Source organism: Salarias fasciatus, chromosome 23 (assembly GCF_902148845.1).
Source record: "Salarias fasciatus chromosome 23, fSalaFa1.1, whole genome shotgun sequence".
Taxonomy (NCBI): domain Eukaryota; kingdom Metazoa; phylum Chordata; class Actinopteri; order Blenniiformes; family Blenniidae; genus Salarias; species Salarias fasciatus.
Genome location: NC_043766.1, coordinates 21,991,870 through 22,012,141, shown reverse-complemented (window position 1 = coordinate 22,012,141; position 20,272 = coordinate 21,991,870). Strand labels below are relative to the sequence as shown.

Below are 20,272 nucleotides of genomic sequence, written 5' to 3'. Positions count from 1 at the left end.
AAACTCATTAATGCACCTTTAAGATCTTATGTGTAAAATACAATTCAATAGTGATGATTGTTGCATCTGTGAACCTTGAAAGGACCAGTATTTATGTTTTTGCCCATGAGCTCCTGTAGTTTGATGTATCAATAGTATACTATTGATACATCAAACAATATGATATATGTTAATGACATGATACATATATGTTTATGATATACGGCTGCTGTATATAATTTGTTGCTATTCATAATAAAATCACATTTCTGGAATAGAGCATTGTGAAACCAAAATGATTTCACAAGCCTCTATCTGCATGAGAAAAGAAAAATCATCCGATGTGAAGCCTTTCATTTGGCCAAAATTCAAATGGTAAATGTGTCTCATATATGTAGCACATCTGTTGTGATTTCAGAGAAATTGTTTGGTAATACTTTTTGTGTGAATGGGCGAATGAGTATGATGCTGAATTCCCATCAGGAGTAGTTTGAGTCTTCAGTCCTTTGCTCAAGGACCTTTCAACACTCAAATTATGAAGGTCGGGTATTCGGAGGCAACCCGCTCTCCCACCTGAGCTACAACCACTCTACAACATGGGGTCAGTTCTGTCAGTGCAGCAAGTGTCCATCTCTAAACAGTTTATCTTTATACTGTAAAAATATACCAAATCTGCAGATTAAAAACAAATCTGGTGAGACAGTTTTTAATGCTAAAACAATTTGAAATGCCATGAGCATATTTATTGGTCGTTTTGGTATTCCTCAGTTTGCTTTAATCTATTCTACATAATGTTTCTCTTGCAAAACTAGTGACCTTCAGAAATAGCCTAGCATAAGTGTTGAAAATGATTTACATAGTTTTTGGGGTGTTTTTATATTTCAAACTGTTTAAAATCAAGCCACAGTTTTCAAGATTTAAATGCTGTTTGTGTAGTTGTTGTTGACTGACTATTGTGTTGTTCATGTGCTGTAGTTATAAATATAGGACAAAGGTCAGACATATCCTTATGTCAATAAACTATTTACAAAAAAGGGAGAAAAGAAAGGAACAGACTTTGCCCTTTTCTAATGTTGCACATCTTCCTGGAGACTTCGTGTCCTCAGTTTCCAGACAGACTAACTTGTTCTCTTTGTGAACTACGTGCTTCTTGTTACCAATCAGACTTCTGAGTTATCTCCTCATAGCCAATGAGCACAAAGTGAGCAAGTCAGCTGGGTGTGTTGTGTTGGAGTTTGAACTTTGGACATAAGAAGAGTTGAGAGCTGCGCCGGAGAGTCTATAGGAAAGGGAGAACAAAGCGTATAGGATTTTTAAGCTGAAATTCATTTGTTTTGTTGGGGTTGCTGGAGCGTCACACAACCAAGAAGCCATGGAGCACTACTCAGATCAGGTAAATATTTGAATATTCTTTCCTCGCTTGTCTTAGTCGATTTGGGTTACCGTGGCAAAGGAAATCGGAAAGTCCTACAGACGTAGACTCAAGCCTCAGAGTGCATTCAGAAGCCACAATTATTCTTTGAAGCTATATTTATGCACGTGAAACCGTTTTAGAATTAATGGAACATATAACATAAGAACATAAAAAATAAACTGTCCTGTTGTGGTACTGATATTTACACAGTTCAGAGGGTTTGTTCAAAGAAAATTGTGACAGGTTATAAAACCTTTACAGTCAAGTTGTTTTTTGCCTTTCAGAACATGTCAAAATTAACGCAGAGTCCTTTGTGTTGTTATGATCTCATTTCAGGGCTGTGATTGCGCTGAGCTGCTTGACTGGCTGTTTGATCAAAACGATGGGATCCTCCGTCACGAGGAAGCGGCACACCGTGGCAGCCTCCATAACTACCTAGTTCAGGACCCAAATGTGCGTCTGAATGTTTGCTATATATCTACTCTATCCTTCCATCTTGACAAACTCCATGTACTACCACATATTTGACCAAAGTTGTCATGTTGTCAGAGAGATTAATGGTTTCTTTGTGGTTTTCACCCTGTAGATGCTGCAGCCGCCCAACCAGGCAGACAATGACTTTCTGAATGCTCTCCTGAGTGGAAGCAATTCTGTTTCAACCTCACCACTCTGGTCCCCGTCTCCCAGTGACAGTGGGATCAGTGAGGACCCTCCCTCAGACCAGATGGATAGTCCTCAACGACCCGAGAGCCCGCCTGAAGACACTCACTGCTTCAGTACAAAACCACAAATCAACGCAGGACTGGAAGCCAATGTCTCTATTGATCTGAGTGAGTTACACAAAACCACCAAAACATTTACAGAGACTCATTGCAGATTCATATTTTACATTTTTAGGTCTTGATAAAACCAGAAGTTACAGTCTTAACAAATCCCAAAAGAGTCCCAAAAGCTTTGGAGAATAGTTGTCTATAAATTCAAGCATTTTCCAGAGATATCCAGCTCGATAGAAGTATGTCTTTAAATTCAGGAGAAAAGGGCCTTTTTCTTTATCTGGAATATCAATCAGTCAAAAAACATGTTTGAGGTTCAGCCTTGATTCTCAAGTTGTGTGAATATGAGTATGATTGTGGGAGTTTTTCTCTTTTTTTTTGTCTGCCCTTCCCACAGCCTGCAGTCGAGATGATGAATGGTCATATGAATATTGTTTTAAGAAGTTTGAAAGTGAGACTCACTGTATGAAATATATTTCTTAAGGATGTGTATGTTCTTCATACATTTAATAGTTAAATAACTTTTACACTATAGATTATTTAAAATATTAGTACTGACACCAGACAGTTTACAATATCCTCTAAATATTTTTCGATTGGGCTGGTTAGCTCACATCATATTATTTTGTTGTTGTTGTTGTTGTTGTTGTTGTTGTTGTTGTCGTTGTTGTTGTTGTTGTTGTTTTACTACAATGATGACATTGTTAAATGTTGCAGTGTTTGGCATTAGTGCTGACCAGCAAATTATAAAAAGTGAAAATTTGAGATGTGTATTCCTACACATCATTTTAGAGGGAATTATCAAGGATGCCATAGATTATTTATGATTGTGTGTCAGGCTATTAAAATATACAATGGCGTGTTTTGTTTTGTTTTTGTTTTTTTTTGGATGAAGAAAAAAACTAATCAAACAGACTGAAAACATAGAGTAATTCTTTGTGGGACAATAGTCAGGCTACATGCACGGAATTCAGTTGAATCTTTGTTTGTTTATTTCTTATGTGTATTATTGTGTCTGTCCTGATGCAGATGGCTGGGAGTTTAGTAACCCAATGGGCAAAACAAGCGTTATGCAATACCCTTCTGCTGCATATAGATCACAGATGTCCTCTGGCCTGCCGCTGACTGTCAAAGATCTGCTACTAAATGGCACGCCAGAGCCAGTAAGTGCATCCAGGTTGTGTTTATTTGTATAACACTTGTTATGTGTGTGTGTGTGTGTGTGTGTGTGTGTGTGTGTGTGTGTGTGTGTGTGTGTGTGTGTGTGTGTGTGTGTGTGTGCGTGTGTGTGTTTTGAATTTCAGTACGACACTCTCTGAAGTGAGTTTTTGTAATTGGAGGTTTAATTCTCTACCTTTTGTCCAAAAGAAGACTAGCTGAGGTTGAGGCAACTTTTGCTTATTTTCATTCTGCTGTAGAGAATCATTTTGTCTAATATTTATTTTATGGCTATCAAAAAAGTATATAAAGAGTTTTTTTTTTGGGGGGGGTTAGATAATTCTTTTGTTTATCCTTTCAACCTGCATCAAACATTTTTTCCGGGCCCTCATTAAGTTAAGGAATTAAGGGGGGGCCCATCCAATATTACCTTGTATATTATCTTTGGCCTAGGCAAAGTTGTCTGCTGGCCTGGTGACAGTAATTCTGTTTTGATAAAGTTTCTGGCATCAGCATCTCATAATGAAAAACATGAGATTCAATTTAAGTGGTTAAGAGGATATCTCTATCGCCAGGTCAAGCTCACCACAAGCAGAATAATTTATTAGTGCTCCTGATACTTGAGGGTGTGTAGAGGAGTGGATCTCAGCTCATTGCTGATATTGAACCGAGCTTCTCATCCCGCTTTAACAAGATGAAGGAGAGCTGCAGGATGCAACTTAACTTCCCCTGACATAATTGCTTTGAGGTAACCATGAAATAAGAGTGATGAAGCAGCCTGATAAGCATCCCGTTATTTAACTATATTTTACTGTGCAGCTCTAGAGAGCAAAGAGAAGCGATGGAGGAGGTGAGCAGAAAGAAAATTTAATCAGAATCTTTCAAATATTCATATTTCTTCACCAGGCCCCCCAGCAACCCCAGAAGTCCATTCAGGAGCTGATTCTCAATGAAGATGAAAAGAAGCTTTTAGCAAAGGAAGGGGTTACCCTGCCCAGTCAGCTACCTCTCACAAAGGTAAATTGCTACCAATACCAAAGTAATGAAAATATTTACCAGCTTCAATAGTTTAGCCCATAAAAGCACAAAATGAAAGCGTTTCTTCCCTTGTCAATCAGTACGAAGAAAGGATTCTGAAGAAAATTCGCAGGAAGATTCGCAACAAGCAGTCTGCCCAGGAGAGCAGGAAGAAGAAGAAGGAGTACATTGACGGTCTGGAGAGCAGGTCAGCAGCTGTAATTCACACAACCATGTGAAGAGTAATCATGACGTTTTTCTGGGTTTCAGCAAGATTACTCCAAATTCAATAGCAGAAAATTACTTTCTTAGGACCAGAGCAGTTGCTTCTCTCCTTTGTACCCTCCAGACAGTTTGGCAATTTGTATTAGAATTTACTAAATGTAACATTGTGGTCGTTCATGTCTGCTACATGCCTTTCACTTCTGTGGTTACGTCAGTGGAATGTCTTCATTAATAATTGCCAAAATAACTATTTAAATTACACAATTTTGCATATAAAACATTAGAAAGTGAATAGCTTGGAAACATCACAGCTGTGACGTATTGTCATGTCAGTTTTGTGCAAAAGCAGCAGTCAGCCACTGTGACAGACGGATATTTGTGAGGAGAGGCTATTTAAAGATTCCACGTGAGTTTTTAGAGTCACCTTCATGGGAAAAAAAATAATCTGAGGCAGAAGTCATGCTTTGCTTTCTGAAATATGCAACACTGCTGCAAAATGAATACAATATGATGGAGTGACAGTAAGAAAATGCAAAATCACATGCCTGTCACATCAAATCACCAGGTGAGGTTTTGTTCTTATTTATAACATACATAGTTGTTATATACCCTGTGGCATCAGAATAGATTTGTGCTTTCGATCTTTCTTTCTTTTTTTCCTTACTCTGAGGAATTTGACCTGGTTCTGGTCTTCTCCCTTGTGTGTTATCCCATATAGGATGGCTGCTTGTAATGCACACAACCAGGAGCTGCAGAGAAAAGTGTCTCAACTGGAGAAATGCAACATGTGAGCCCCTTAAAAATGGAAATGTGTTTTCATTTCCGACCTATTTCTTTTTCTGTCAATTTTATTAAATAAATGTTATGAAAAATCTGTTCTCTAATTACTTTTGGCATTTTGCCTTCTTGCTTCCTGAAGCCATCACTACTCCAGCTGTGTGTCTGTGTGTGTGTGTGTGTGTGTGTGTGTGTGTGTGTGTGTGTGTGTGTGTGTGTGTGTGTGTGTGTGTGTGTGTTTTTTTTGTGTACATATCCTTTGTCTTCCATTCTTCTTCTCCACTCTTCACTGCAGGTCACTAATGGAACAGCTGCGTCGGCTGCAGGCTCTGGTCATGAATACATCTAACAAGCCAGCCCAGACTGGGACATGTGTACTGGTATGGAAATAATCTGTGCCAGCCAGATAAATAAACACCCCAAACACCCCACATGAGTCATTAAAAACGGAAAAAAACACCTTCACTGCATGCCAACAGCAACAACTGTTACAGCTGGATTAGCCACCCACAGACACCTTTGTGCACAATGGACAGCATAAAGGATACAAAAGGAACAGTCCACTATCGTGAATTAATGGTTTATTGATTTCTCAAGTGGATAAAGTGGGAACCTTGTGGCAAACACGCCAGAGAAGCAACTTTTAAGATAATCTTTTTAAATAAGCACAAATGAATGTCAGAAACTCTGCAACGCTGGGAAAAACAAATTACTGTTGCTTTGAATCGCTGCAAGCTTCACATATTTTATTCACAAATTAAATGGTGTAGTTAACTCAATATTAATTTACTTAACTCTATTTGTCTTTGTTCCTCTGTTTTTCACTCTTATTTCTTTATAGGTGCTTCTGCTGTCCTTCTCCTTAATCATATTCCCGAGTCTCAAGCCTTTCTCTGACACCAAGGTCACCCAAGGAGACTTCAGTCCAGTCAGAAGTGAGTAACCTTCACTGCCGCACAGCCTCATGTAGCCACCTGCCAGTTAATCCAGCACCTCTCTGTCACAGCCATTCTTGCCCATGGCAGGAAAGGTTTTCATCCACAGAGCCTCTCACCATGCTCGGCCTGCCTAAGGACTTAGTGTTGACGTAAATCTGGAAAGGTTATTAGTTTTGCACAAAAGAGCGAGGCCATACATCTTCAACATCCTTATGCTATTGCTCCGGTAACAGCCTCAGATTTCGAAGTAGAGATCTCAAAAATTATTATAAAGATTTAGAAATTTATTAGACAACACACACACACCCCTGTGAACTGATGTGTGCCAGGTTAGAAAAACTGAATAATGAGATGAGCTCCATACCCACAGAGGTTTTATATTTTTTTTCCTTTTTTTTTTTCCATCCCTCATCCTCCCACAGTCCAGTCACGAGCTCTCCAGCACCTCCAGGCTTCCCGTGTGCTACATGTCACTGACTCGCCATTCTCTACTGAAGCTGAATCAGAGCCCCTACACCGACATTCACCAGGAGAGCGGGATCTGGAAGACATTACGGCACTGATGGAGAAGCTGGGAGTAAACTCGGAGCAGTCAAGTTTGGAGTCCAGGCCCCTAAACATCAGTCAGGAAGATCCGATCGGTCCTTTCCACGTGGACCCCATTACTGGTCACATAGCTACTGTGACCTTGAATACCCACCGCTCTGCTGGGCTGCGACCGCATGCTGATGACATGTAAGAGAAGTGAAGAAAACAGCAGCACATACATTGTTCTCCTTCTAAAATGGTAGCGCAGGGAATCATCAGGTACTTTTGTTTACGTACTGTAGACAGGGGAATTAGAAGTGAATAATTCCTGTTTTGCCTTTAATACAAATGCTGTCTGAATGCATTCTTTCCTCATGTGTGATACTGTTTTATATCAGCATATGGATTTGAATCTCACGCTGAAATGTCCTGTCGACTTTGAGTGTGAACGCTTATGTTTCTGGCTTTGATCAAATGTCAGCATAAATTCACTTTTCAGTACGTCGAAAACTAGGTGAATAGAGCTCCGATAGCCTGTACAATTTAATTTAATCTTTAGATTCTAAAGACATAATTTTTGAAGCATCAAAGGATTTTCAAAGTGTTTTTCTTTACAGAACTGATTCCAGCCTTTTATTGATGGATGACAGTCTCAAATAAAAGATTTACAAATAAAAACATAAGTTTAAAAATGCTTTGGATTCATATCCTCATATGATTTAAAACTGTAAATAATTAAAAAGACAGTTCAGCATCTCCCCTGGTATTACTGCATGAAAAGATCTAATATGTAGACATGCAATCTCTCGAAGGGCAAGCCCAGTGGATTTAATGTCAGTGGGAGCACGGTTCACAGAGAGGGAGATGCTGAAACTGGGCCAGACTCTCGAGAGTCTGACTTTTTTACTCAGCGACTTGTTGATATGTTTGCATGAATCCAGAGCGTTGTTGCTGCTTGGGACGGAATTTCATCAAACCGTAGGTCTGATTGGGTGATGATGATATTTTCCATGGCCTTACTTTTACAGAATAATTGAAGATGCAATTCCAAGATGAAAAATAAAACAGACAGTGGAAACTGTCTCACCAAAGTTGATTGAAAACAGTAGCGCATAAAAGATGCACGTTTTGATTTATGTCAAGAGACAGCACGGCTGTCCAGTATCATAATGCGAACCTGCTGACTAACAGGGGGCCTTGCTGCTTGAGTTTGCATCTTCCTCCTGTGCAGATGTGGATTTGCATTCACACATTGAAACATATTCAGCATAAAGCTGAATGACAAAATGCATTTATAAGAGTTGCATATGTTTGTAGCATTTATGCACCCATCTACTATTTAAATTGTACGTATTTTGTCAAATACTCAAAATAAATGTAAACTTTAAAACACTGTGTTATATTATTTTTCCCTTCTTAAATTAAGCGATCGGTGTTTGGGTTAAGGTTGGTGAAAAAAGTCTACATGCATTACATATGAATTATACTTTCTTTATTTATATCATGTAACAGATCCAGGGGAGAAGGTGTGCATATAGTATAGTCAGGAAGTATATAAGAATAAGCACCGCCATAAAGCTTGTTACTGCTTATTCAAATAGCATGGTTATCCCTGGACTGAATGTGTGAGTGACTCAGCGCAGTGTTGGTCTTTTCTCCTCTTTTATGGGTTGTACAGACTGGGAAAGGTGTATTTGAATCCTGTGGTTCTGCCTGAACAGGGCAATGGAGCCTACCATAGTGGTTGAGAGTGGTGTGGACTGTGAAGTTCATGATCCTGGGTGATGTGCAAGGACTCATTTCAACAATGGGCAATTTGGCCAACCAGATGCCCCCAATTTCTGGAAGTTATTTCATGCTGTTTTAAAGATATAACCTACAACACAATACATCATCGTGCATTTCCGCAGTGCTTACCAGCAAGTTTATTGAAAAACCAACTTTTCTTTTGAATCTTTCTAATTTTAGACAATGAATAAAATGTTATTTATATAGCACCGATAACATCAAAGCTGTCTTATGGCACTGTTACAGAGAAAGCACAAACTTAGCAAGCGTAGATGATGATGGACACGGAAATGTCTTTAACCACTCACAAACATTGGCAGAACCAGGCTCAGGGGTAACCACTTTGTACTGCTCCACATTGGGTTAGAGGATCGTGAGAGAAAAGGATGGGACAAAGGCAGAGTTCAACAAGCAAACAAATAAACTGCGAACTAAAGTGCAAACACAACAGATTTATAGGGGGCAAGACAGAAAGACAGGCCATTTCCATTGCCAAAAATCCTGCATGAAGGCTGCAGGATCAGATTTTCCAAAACAAGGTACAGAAAGGAGAGTGTGTGTGCTACAGGAGAAAGACAGTGCTACATGTAATGGTGACTTATGCATGTATGGAGACTAAGAAGGAAGAAAAGATCAGTGTTGTAAAGGACAAGCCCTTGGATCTAATATGGCAAGCAAGCACAAAATGAAACCAAATTGCCGCAGAGGATTTGGAGGCTGTAACACATGAAGAAGACAGAAATAGGGATCGAGCCTTATTTCAAGATAAAGTAGAGAATACTCAGAACAACAACCAAAAGAACAAAGCTGTGCTTTTCACAGTTAAAATGATGAACAGAATGGAAGATATTGAAATAGCCGTGCAGTGGGTCAGAAATTACAACCGAAATGCATAACTGAGCCACCTATCAGTAACAGCCCTAAATGTAAGAACAAACTTATCAACACTCTGTCATCCAAGTCCATGAACAGAAAATGAAACCTGTTTTGTAAGAAGGTCAACTACTCCAATGATCGTCCTATGAGCAGGTGACCATCAAAACATTCAAACATGGGACAGTCTTGGCTGTTTCGCCTGCGTTATGAACAGACTGGGGCCTTTTTCCTTTCGAATATACTCTCTGTTTAGTGTCCTTGTGTTAAGTCAATTAATGGAACACCAGACTGTAAACTTAATCACTGCGGACTGACTCATCATTGTGTGAAATCAAACCTATGACCACTGAGTCATAGTCACTATTTATGATAGTTGTTGTGATATGAATAGGCTGGCAGTCACGTGTCTAACATTGCATACAGGGCAAAGGCTCAAGAAGGACATGATTTTGCAGGTGATTTATAGCTAAACATATTGACTGTTGGCTGTTGATAACTTCACAGATTACAGTTCAATCAAGGAACCTTGAATGCGCAGCATCAGGAAGAGAAGCTTGGCTTTCTGGCACTTAAGTCATTTGTTGTATGTCATTGTCAGCAGACTATAATAGAACAGTCCCAAGTTAGTTGACATATTGCACTGACACTGAGCACACTTAAGTTAACATGTGCCATTGCGCATGAATAACAAATTTAATAAAATGAAAGTGACAATCGTAACTACAGTTCTATGAATGCTGGATGACCGCCAGAGTGCGGCGTTGAAAGCATGGATTGACGCATCCCAACTTAGTCACGAGGAATCCCAGAAACCCTGAGAAATCACTGAGAGGCCTATGCTGGCCAGAAGGGGGCCACCTGGAGCAGCGTCTGGCTCTCCTGAAGCACTCTCTGGAGTGTTGGCTAAATCACAGGGAGAGGCAGAAAGGCATAGAGGAGAACCAACGGCCAGGGGTGCTCCAGCCTGGTGGTTGATGGAGAAGACGGCCGAGGTGTCGTCTGACCGTACGACCGCATGCCGTCCCATCATATATGGCAAGAAGTGTCTGACGGCCTCATGCGCTGCCCACAGCTGGACTGTCTCACACAGACCATCGACCCCAAACTGCCCTGCACTGCCAGACGGTACCCCACCCTGTGAGACTGGCATCCATGGTGACGCTCTCGTGTCAGACTCAGCTAAAGCTATGATCAGGAGGGGTAATGGGCACTGGGCGGCTCGCCCTTCCTTCTGCCTTCGTGTCAGCTCCATTTCTCAGGAGCAGGGTACGCACAACAGACCAGGAAAAAAAGGAAAAAAAGGAGCTGAACCTGGGTTGACAATGGAATTTATAATCTTCTAGGGTCCCTCAGGGGTCACAAGTGATGCTGTTGGTATACACACTTGAACTGTGCATGTGCAAAGAGAGCATTCTTTGCTTTCAGCACCGTGCTCTGGCAGTCAGGAGGGATGAAATACAACTGAAGTTTGAGTGTTTGTTGTACTGTAAAATGAAAGTCAAATGAAAATTAAATTGTGACTATGGTTTAGTTAATTGAGATTCAGTTAAATGAAGCTAACAGTGAATGGCCAGGAACTGTGACTTATACCGGTATTAAAAGCCTTGTGCCATTGTAACACAATCTCCATGCTAAAAGACCCAGAATAATTAAATTCCAACATGAATAAAAAGCTAATAGTGCCATTTTCGCCATTTGGCTCAGCTCTGCCTTAATTAACCGCTGTTCTGCATATTGAATCAAATTTGAGCTAATGAAGGTAGTTAAGGTAGTCCGACTACAAGCAGAGGAAAAAATTAATTCTATGAAAAGCAGTTAAAAGCACACTTCATGCCAGATGACTTTGAGAGCAGCAACTATAGAAGTTTTCATATTTAAAAATGGTCAATGGCTTCTCTTTCACATCTAAAACAAAAAAAGACAATTTAGTGAAGTTATATTATAATCACATTTCGTAAGCCTTAGTTTTCTCATATTTTACTTTATGTGTGACATTTGATCTTTGTGTCTAATTAGTTTTGTTTGCGTGATCTAACAAAACTGATTGGGGTCATCTTCAAGTTTTTTTGTGATGACTTTGCTTAAGGCCTTTCTCTTTCAATCATTTCTTTTATGCATATTTCAAAGAAGAAAGCCTTAGGTTTAACAGCAGGAATGAGAATAGTGCTAAATGTATTTTATATTTTGTTAAAAGAAACAAAACAGCATGAAGAGCTGAACTGGGTTGCCATTATTTCCCCTTTTTCCGATATTCACCTAAACTCTTCTTGCTTTTTCTCTACTTGGTGTGTTTTTCATTGTTTTCAATCAGTGCAAGAGCCACTAATGAGCATCTTAATGCACTGCTTTGATTAAGCACATCCCCACAGAGCCTGCAAGGCTTTACACATCAGCTCCCACTGAGTTTGATGAGCAATGAGGCAAAATTGGAAAGACTGAGCATCTTTCAAAGAGACTTCACAGCTTCATTTTCAATTTACTAATGGGCTTTTTTCTTTGTGGTATGACACTAATGGAGTGAAGTGACTGGGTTAGATTGAGCTCAGCTACAGGGGGGATAGTCCTTGGTAGTGCAACATCCCTAAGCTGAGGTTACTGACATGCCTTTTGGACAAACGCTAAATGTTCAAGTCCTACAAAGTCCAAGGCGCAAAGCAAAAGGGAAAAGAAGCCCCAGTGTCCCCATGGAAAGGTACATTAAGGTTGTTATTTGTTTATATTCTCTACTGTGAAATGAACAAAAACACAATGCAGACACAAAGGCTAGAGTTTGGTGCTGTTCACCCCCACCCATTCCCCTCTCTCTCTCTCTCTCTCTCTCTCTCTCTCTCTCTCTCTCTCTCTCTCTCTCTCTCTCTCTCTCTCTCTCTCTCTCTCTCCCTCTCTCGCTCTCTGAGCGTTTCGTCTCGGTCATGTTCGACAGCCATGCCAGATGCCAGTCTTAAATAAAGGCAACAGCAGGAGGAGATTCGGTCTCTTCCAGCTGCTAAGACTAAAATCTGTTCGGACAGTAAAAGGCTTCAATCATATCATACAATATTGCACGCCCCAGCTGCTGAACAGGAGAAAGGAAAAAAGGAAGAGCTGATATCGTTAAAATCAACACTGTCCAGAGTTGATTTTCTAATACTGACCCTCTGCAGAGTACTATTAACACTCCCCAGAGTCAACAGGTGTTAAAGTTTAACTTTAACAGAGTTAATTCTACGAATGTATACTTTTAAGTATATAGTTTAATAATTAATTTTAACACTTCAAAAGAGTCTGCTCATAAACACTCTGAGAGTTACTGTACTTTAACACTGGTGAGCTTGCTGTGCACAGATTTGTTTTCACTCCCTAAGTGCATCAGGCCGTATGGTGACACGGTCAGATGCTGACTTTTGAGAGATACATGATACTGCAGACCAGGAACACCCACATAAAGCAGTTTTGGAGACACTCAGATCCAGTTGCGCTGGCAAGACCGTTCGCTGTCCCACAATTGTACTCTGTGTTCATCTATTTGAACATATTTAATGACAAAAAACAAAACAAAACAAAACAAAAACATGTCTTCTGGGCTTAAGAAGAGGCTCACATGCATCCAAAACCTGAATCAAACTAAAAAAAACAAACAAAAAAAAACATACAGGTCCAAACTTATTCCATTGTTCTGTCCTATATTAAATGATTTTTATTGAAGTAATGTGACATGAGCTATATATCATTGTATTGTATGCATTTTTGTTGACATTTGTCATCGTTGACATCAATAGATATTTCCTGTTGGAAACGACTGTACTGTTGGACTTGGCTACTATGTAGTATTCTGATTCCACTGCTATTATCATAATTGCTATAAGCACCATGTGACAATGAAGGAAAACAGATTTCAACACCCCTTTGACACTGCACTTGTCCTTGACCAATCTAACAGTGTCGACGTTTGTAGCAACTTCAAAGAAAATGGACTTAATGCATGTCACTTGTGTGGCCTTGCAGCTCAATAGCTGCAATGGCACACACACACAATGGTTGTGCCACAGTGGACCCTATGGTCCATCGTGCCACAACTAAACCCATGCCATTCCCCATCCAGAAGAAAAACAGCCATTAACTACAGCGAGACTGTACTTGTGCCTGCTACAGCGTAGTCCACCCTGGCAGACATTTAGTGATGCACATTTTGACTAAAATTTTTGTTGGAGTTGGGTTTACATTCTTGCAAGTTTCATGCAACATTGCCGAAGTACAGGGAAATTATCAAATAATGCAATTTCATATATTTTTGTGTCTCTAACCAGTTGCAAAATGTTGCAACACACTGAGATTGGAGTTTTATGCTGCTCATAATGATTGTAAAAAAGGTTGTCTGATCTAAGCTGATGGCGGAATAACATCCAAAGATTACAACCTAGATAAAACATGGACCATACAGTTGACGTGCTAAGATGATTTGCTTTTCTAAGCTGGAATACTGATTTATCTCAAGGTGATTCCAACTGTTAGCCTCAGGCTAACTGTGTGAGCTGGAAACCATATCCTTTATCACATTTCTGGACTATCAGCTTTCAGGAGAATACCATGATAACTGCTCAGATAAATCTCCAGGTTTTTGTCATGCACGTGAATGAGCCATGAAGATATTCTGATGGGTCCGAAAGCAGTAAGTCAATAAGCTGGGATCATTCAAGAAGAACTGAACAAAGATATTTATCAATGTGCTCTAATATTAATGCTAAGCTTAGGATTGTTAGATCCTGGTAATGCGAAGCATCTGAACACTGCAGATCAATGATCAAGATATAGAATTGAGGACCTCTCAGGCCGACAGAGGCTTAATGTTGAAGAAAGTCCTTGAGCAGACATGACACATCAACAAGACACATCAACTTTGCCAAATCACTGTTTTCACATTCGTACAGACAGAAGGGACAAGCTGTACATCCTTGCATTATTCTCTCTTTATCTCTCTGAAAGTGACACAGTATTGGGAGTGGGAGACCAATCTGGGTCCTTGTTGTTTCTTTGAATGTGATACTGGTAGCTAAAGTAAGCTGCAGAGCATTATCCTTACCACCCACAAAAAATATGAATGAATAAATGCATGGACTGATATGCAAAACAGGTTATTTGGCATCAGTCCAAGCAATTACTGATGACTTTCTTCACAATTTTACTTCAGAATTAATGTGAGGTGCCTTTCACAGCTGCATAATAACGCAAGTTGATGAGAAGTGATTCAGAATGCAACCAGAGGCTTTGGTATAAGCACCCTGTGAAGACTTATTCTTCATCACAGATTTGAATGCTTAGAACATTAAACCAGGCATCCTGTCAGAGCCTGTGCATTTGGGGGTTTAAGGAGTGTTAAGTTGACAAGAAGTGGGTCGTGGAAGATTAAAAGTGTGCACATTTTTTCCCTCATGCTGTCGTGTCTTTTTAATTTGTTCAAAAACTACACAGAAGGATTATTTACACTGGAGAGAAGTTATAAGGTCAAGCTAACAGAACACTCACTTTTATGAAATTTGTTATTGCAGTCTTCTGTGAATGGTCACGTCAAATTTTATAAACCTGAAGTTATCCTCAGCTTGACTTAATTATGAAAGTTCCAACAGGTGGTGTGATGTGCTTGCTGCCTGCTAATGTGTGATGGAGGAGACACATTATTACTGTTCATCAACACCTTTTCATCCACTCATCTCAATGTATACATTATACCTCCTTTTCAGAATGCAGAACTAAAATTCAATTGCAGAGCTGTAAATGACTGATTTATTGATCACAATTTCATAATGTTCAGAATAATTGTAACTTCATTTCAAGTGCTATCTTTCAAATTTCACTTCATCACGATCAAATTTAAACTGCTGCACTGGCTTAACAATTTATTTGAGCAAAACTATACGCTCAGGCACAAGAAGAGATAAATATTTAAATAAGAAATAGAACTGCTTATTTACTTGATTTATTCAGATATTTTCTCTCAAAATTCATTCTTCTTTATGTTTTTGCTCTTTATTATCTCATTCCTACGAAGCCCCGGACATGACAAGGTAAAAATTCGTTCCCTCGAAATAATAAATTGTGCGCACAAAATACCAATTCGTTCCCACGAATTAGGTATATCATTCATATACTGAACAGTCCAGTAAAGTTGGCAGCATATTGACAGATAGAGACTTTCAGTCTCAATAACTCTTTAACAAAAAGTCAGTAACAAGCAAAGGGCGCCTTCATCCCATCGTTGTGAGGTGGACTATATGCTACAAGCTCATTTTTATTAAAAGTATCTACAAGCAGCAGAAACAATACTGATTTCAATCAGCAGCCGGTAGTGCTGCGAGGTTAAGGGACCATCTACAACTTGCGAGACGCTGTAACAGTGAAGAAAAATACACACACACAAACAAAAAAAACAGTACAGGGATTCACTGCAGTGTCACCATAATCACTCCAACCTTGACTTGTCTCCTGTCATAGTAGAAAAACACTTTCTTGGATACAATTTTTTTTCATCGTTTGATTGTTGAGGCAGATTTCATTGATCTCCTACAGTGAAGTTATTGAAAAAAAATTACTCATAAAAAGTCATAAAAATTATGTGAATGTCTTTTTTTTTGGTCAAACTAATTGCTTTAATATGATCAGCATTAGCTCCTTTGATACTTGGGCAGAGTTTCATTTCTCTGTAGTACTTCATAGTGAAGTTATTGAAAAGTATTGTTAAAATACAGAAAAATAAAAAAAAAATGCTTATTTCGGCAAAATGATTGCTGTAGTAAGATCGACAGAACTCCTTTGATGGGTTCAGACAAGTTTCATTCGATACAGTGAAGTTATATGAATTTCATTGTTCATAAAATCCATTCAAACTTGATTTTTATTTGTTTAATATCAGTATTTTTCAATTTGATTGGAGACAAATGAAGGTTGTAGTGATTATGGCGACACTGCAGTGAATCCCAGTGGTGGGATATCATTTTTTTTTTTTTTTTTTTTTTTGTGGTATTTGTCTTCACTATTGCAGCGTCTTGTAAATTGTAGACGGTCCCTTAACCCCGCAGCGTTACTGGCTGCTGATTGAAATCAATATTGTTTCTGGTGTTTGATAGACAGATATTTTTAATACAAATGAGCTTGTAGCATATAATCCACCTCACAACGGTGGGATGAAGGCGCCCTTTGTATGTTACTGACGTTTTGTTAAAGAGTTATTGAGACCGAAAGTCCGCATCTGTCAATATGCTGCCAACTTTACTGGACTGTTCAGTATATGAACGGTATACCTAATAATTCGTGCGCACGATTTATTATTTCGTGGGAACAATTAATTTTTTTTTTTTCATGTCATGTCCGGGGCTCCGTACTTTCCTTTCCGATACTCTTTTCTGCTTTCCTCCTTTTTTCCTGTCTTTGTGTGGTCCGCGCACCAGTGGTTGGAGACCCCTGCTTTACAGCTTCAGCAGATGTATGGAGAGCTTCAGCCTCATACTGTCACGAGATGTCATCTTGCTGCGTATTTGAGGAACATCAACGCAAAGTAGGACTGTGGAGGTGGCGCGACTGGTCCTTCAAAACACATCACGCCTCACCCCTGACGGCCAGCCTCTGACACTTTGATGTGGCTGTGCTTATCACAGCCACGATGCGCTTCCTGTCCAATCATTCACTTGGTGAAGCGAAGCGCGTCGATCGCGTGACTGAGCTTTGCGCGCTCCCGCGGATGCTATAAACCGGCGTGGCGTGGCGCTGAGAGCTGCGCGAGCAGACTCGGGGAAATCAGAGGAGGGAAAACGCGGCAGAGGATGGCTTTTACTGTTCCCTGGGAGATTACTTGACACAACTGCAGCATGACTGCTGCAGTTAAGAACAATGCAAACTTTTATTTTGGCTTTTCTTCAGTTGCACATAGCAGATGTCTCAACTTTTTCTTTTTTTTTTCCTTTGAGGCTGAGATGTGAGACAGAGAGCCATGCAGCTTAATGAGACTGGGGTGCAAACACTGGCTCCAGAGCCATGTGAGCAGCAAATGCTTCAAGATGACAAGACTGGAAACCACAGTGGGGATTCCACCAGCAACCTGTCGCTGCACTGCTGGCTGCAGCTCCTCACCAAGGAATCTATTATGGAATTTCAAGGAGACAGCTCCAGTGTAGTGGTGCGTGTGATGATAGCCTGTGTGTACTCTCTAGTCTGTGCGTTAGGGTTAGTGGGAAACTCACTGGCTCTGTATCTGCTGCACTCACGTTACAGGCAGAAGCAGTCATCCATCAACTGCTTTGTGATGGGACTGGCTATCACAGATCTCCAGTTTGTTTTGACTTTGCCCTTCTGGGCGGTGGATACAGCTCTGGACTTCCGCTGGCCATTTGGCCGAGTGATGTGCAAAATCATCAGCTCTGTCACTACCATGAACATGTATGCGAGTGTATTCTTTCTCACCGCCATGAGTGTGGCACGTTATTACTCTATTTCATCTGCGCTGAAAATGCACAGTCGTCGGACGGCAGCTGCCAGGGCCAAGTGGACAAGCCTGTGCATCTGGGCTGTTTCTCTGATGGCTACTTTGCCCCATGCCATTTATTCCACCAGTGCCCAGGTGTCAGATGAGGAACTTTGCTTGGTGCGCTTTCCGGACTCAGGGAGCTGGGATCCACAGCTGCTTTTGGGGCTATACCAGTTGCAAAAAGTTCTCCTGGGGTTTGTAATTCCACTGATTATAATAACAGTCTGCTATCTGCTGCTACTACGAGTCATTCTCAGCCGACGAGTTGCAGGTGTAGCTGGCCCAGAGGTAATGCAGGGCCGCCAAAATCGTCGATCCAAAGTGACCAAGTCCATAGTCATCGTGGTTCTGTCCTTCTTCCTGTGCTGGCTTCCTAATCAGGCGCTGACACTTTGGGGCATCCTCATTAAGTTTGACCTTGTGCCATTCAGCAAGGCTTTCTACAACGTCCAGGCATATGCTTTCCCCCTGACTGTGTGCTTGGCACACACCAACAGCTGCCTCAACCCAGTGCTGTACTGCCTGATTCGCCAGGAGTTTCGTGCAGGACTCAAGGAGATCCTCCTCCAAGCCACGCCATCCTTCAGGAGTTTAACTCATCTGTTGCGTCGCAAGGCTAAAGTGGCGGAGGCGCCACCTGTTCTCGTGCTGGTTCAAATGGACGTGTGACAAGCATTATTACAACATATGAGACTGCTCCTAGTCAGTGGTCCCAGAAGTTTTTTTTTTTTTCATGAGCTAAATGGTGGGATGTGTCCCACTTAGACCGTACTTGTCAATATTTACTCTTCAGCAGATATTTATTAAAAAAAAAAAAACCCTATAGATTTCTACTTCACTCTTTTCTGCTTCTGACAAGCAATATTTCTTCATGTTTATGTGTCATCAACATGTGTATCACACACAAGATTTAAATACCTACAGTATGCAAACACTGTAGAGGTGAGAGGGAGATATGTCAACGTGGGCATTTGCTGTGTTTGTGTTTGCTCTGTGTTTCTGCGATTGTCTGTCATGGAGTAAAATACATTAAATAATAAAAAGTAGGCCTCTTGTGAGTAGGCGGTTTAGTTTAATAATCAAAAATGAAAAAATAAAAAATTGAGAAGTCTATTAACATGTGTTCATCTGAAAAAAAAAATGTAAAATGGAGAAAATCAGCCTTACAATTTATTTTTCCTTTAGTATAATATTTGTTGGTGCATTGTCTTGGGAAAATGACTTGTGTGCTTCGAACTGTGAAAAAATAAAGAGTCAAAGAAGGTCAAGAGTACTCAATGTGTTCCTTGTGATTAGACTCTTCAGTCAGCAAACTATGTGATAGATGAGCTACAGCTGGAAATGTCATTGAGGATACCTTTGAGGATCAAGAGTTGAGGAAATTCATATGAGACTGTTGTCCATATTCCAGAAATCTTACACTGCTCAGACGTGAGTTGAACGCATGCAGGCACTGGTCAAACGTGCTTCATGCTCCCTGTTTCCCCCTTTTGTTCTTGCATTGATTCTTCACAGCTACACGCATAAGCTCAGCTGTTGATTGCTCATAGGTATAGATGTGTGATTCCTCACAGAGCATAATGAATAATTCAGATTTTCAAGAAAACCTAAAATCAGACCTTCATTCATTACAAATGGGGTTTTTCATCACTGAATGGTCCACTGATGCAAACACCAGCATTTTCATTACTGCCTGTATTCATGTTTGCTTATACTAAAAAGAGAAAATGACTGGGTGGCACTGCTGTGATAATGTTTTTTTTTTTTTTTTTAATGTGAAGCTGTTTTTCATATTCACAACAGTATCTTGATATATAATGTTTTGTGAGAAACAACTGTGACTGACACAGCACTGAAAGGAAGTGAAGATTTAATTAAATTCTGTCAACTTGAGCCAGCAATGATAATTGGAGCAAGCGCAAACAGAATATAAGAACGCATACATAAGGAGATATAGTAAGTGGCACATTCACCAGAGTGACACTAATGTTGCAAAACACTATACTGGCTTCACTTAACAGTTACTTGCTTTAATCTTCTCCTAATGATAACATTTCATTTTCACATTCTGTGTTTATGCAGTATCTCTTTGCCAAAGATAACATAGAATTAATGAACAGTAGTTTATACAGATGTGACATTGTCATATACAGAGGTTGTTATGAAAGTCTTAAATAGAAACAGCTTGACTGCTATCCATGCAATTTGTAGACAAATATTACCCAACAAATTAAAGTAAGAAGAATAGTGCCCATATAATATAAGGTGAAGTGCCAACCTACTGTTGTGTGTACTATGAATTGAC

At 40.0% G+C, this 20,272-nt stretch overlaps 2 protein-coding genes across 2 annotated transcripts; both read left to right on the top strand.

Annotated features, from left to right (window-relative positions):
• Positions 1–1,351: 1,351 nt before the first annotated feature.
• Positions 1,352–7,137, top strand: creb3l3a (cAMP responsive element binding protein 3-like 3a). The gene is made up of 10 exons (XM_030083497.1): positions 1,352–1,372; positions 1,730–1,858; positions 1,989–2,223; positions 3,196–3,329; positions 4,231–4,341; positions 4,443–4,549; positions 5,285–5,353; positions 5,639–5,723; positions 6,185–6,278; positions 6,704–7,137. The coding sequence occupies exons 1-10, from the start codon at positions 1,352–1,354 to the stop codon at positions 7,018–7,020; spliced, it is 1,302 nt and encodes a 433-aa protein (XP_029939357.1). The 3' UTR covers positions 7,021–7,137.
• A 10,273-nt stretch (positions 7,138–17,410) lies between these two features.
• rxfp3.2b (relaxin family peptide receptor 3.2b) lies at positions 17,411–18,636 on the top strand. Its single transcript, XM_030083308.1, has one exon. It carries the CDS (start codon positions 17,434–17,436, stop codon positions 18,634–18,636), a length of 1,203 nt encoding a protein of 400 aa, XP_029939168.1. The 5' UTR covers positions 17,411–17,433.
• Positions 18,637–20,272: the final 1,636 nt, after the last annotated feature.

Bases quoted from the DNA above. Each gene is read 5' to 3' on its own strand.
- creb3l3a (XM_030083497.1), top strand. From the start codon at position 1,352: ATGGAGCACTACTCAGATCAG. The intron at 2,224-3,195 runs GTGAGTTACACA...GTCCTGATGCAG, and splicing joins CAATGTCTCTATTGATCTGA to ATGGCTGGGAGTTTAGTAAC. The intron at 4,550-5,284 runs GTCAGCAGCTGT...TATCCCATATAG, and splicing joins ATTGACGGTCTGGAGAGCAG to GATGGCTGCTTGTAATGCAC.
- rxfp3.2b (XM_030083308.1), top strand. From the start codon at position 17,434: ATGCAGCTTAATGAGACTGGGGTGCAAACACTGGCTCCAGAGCCATGT.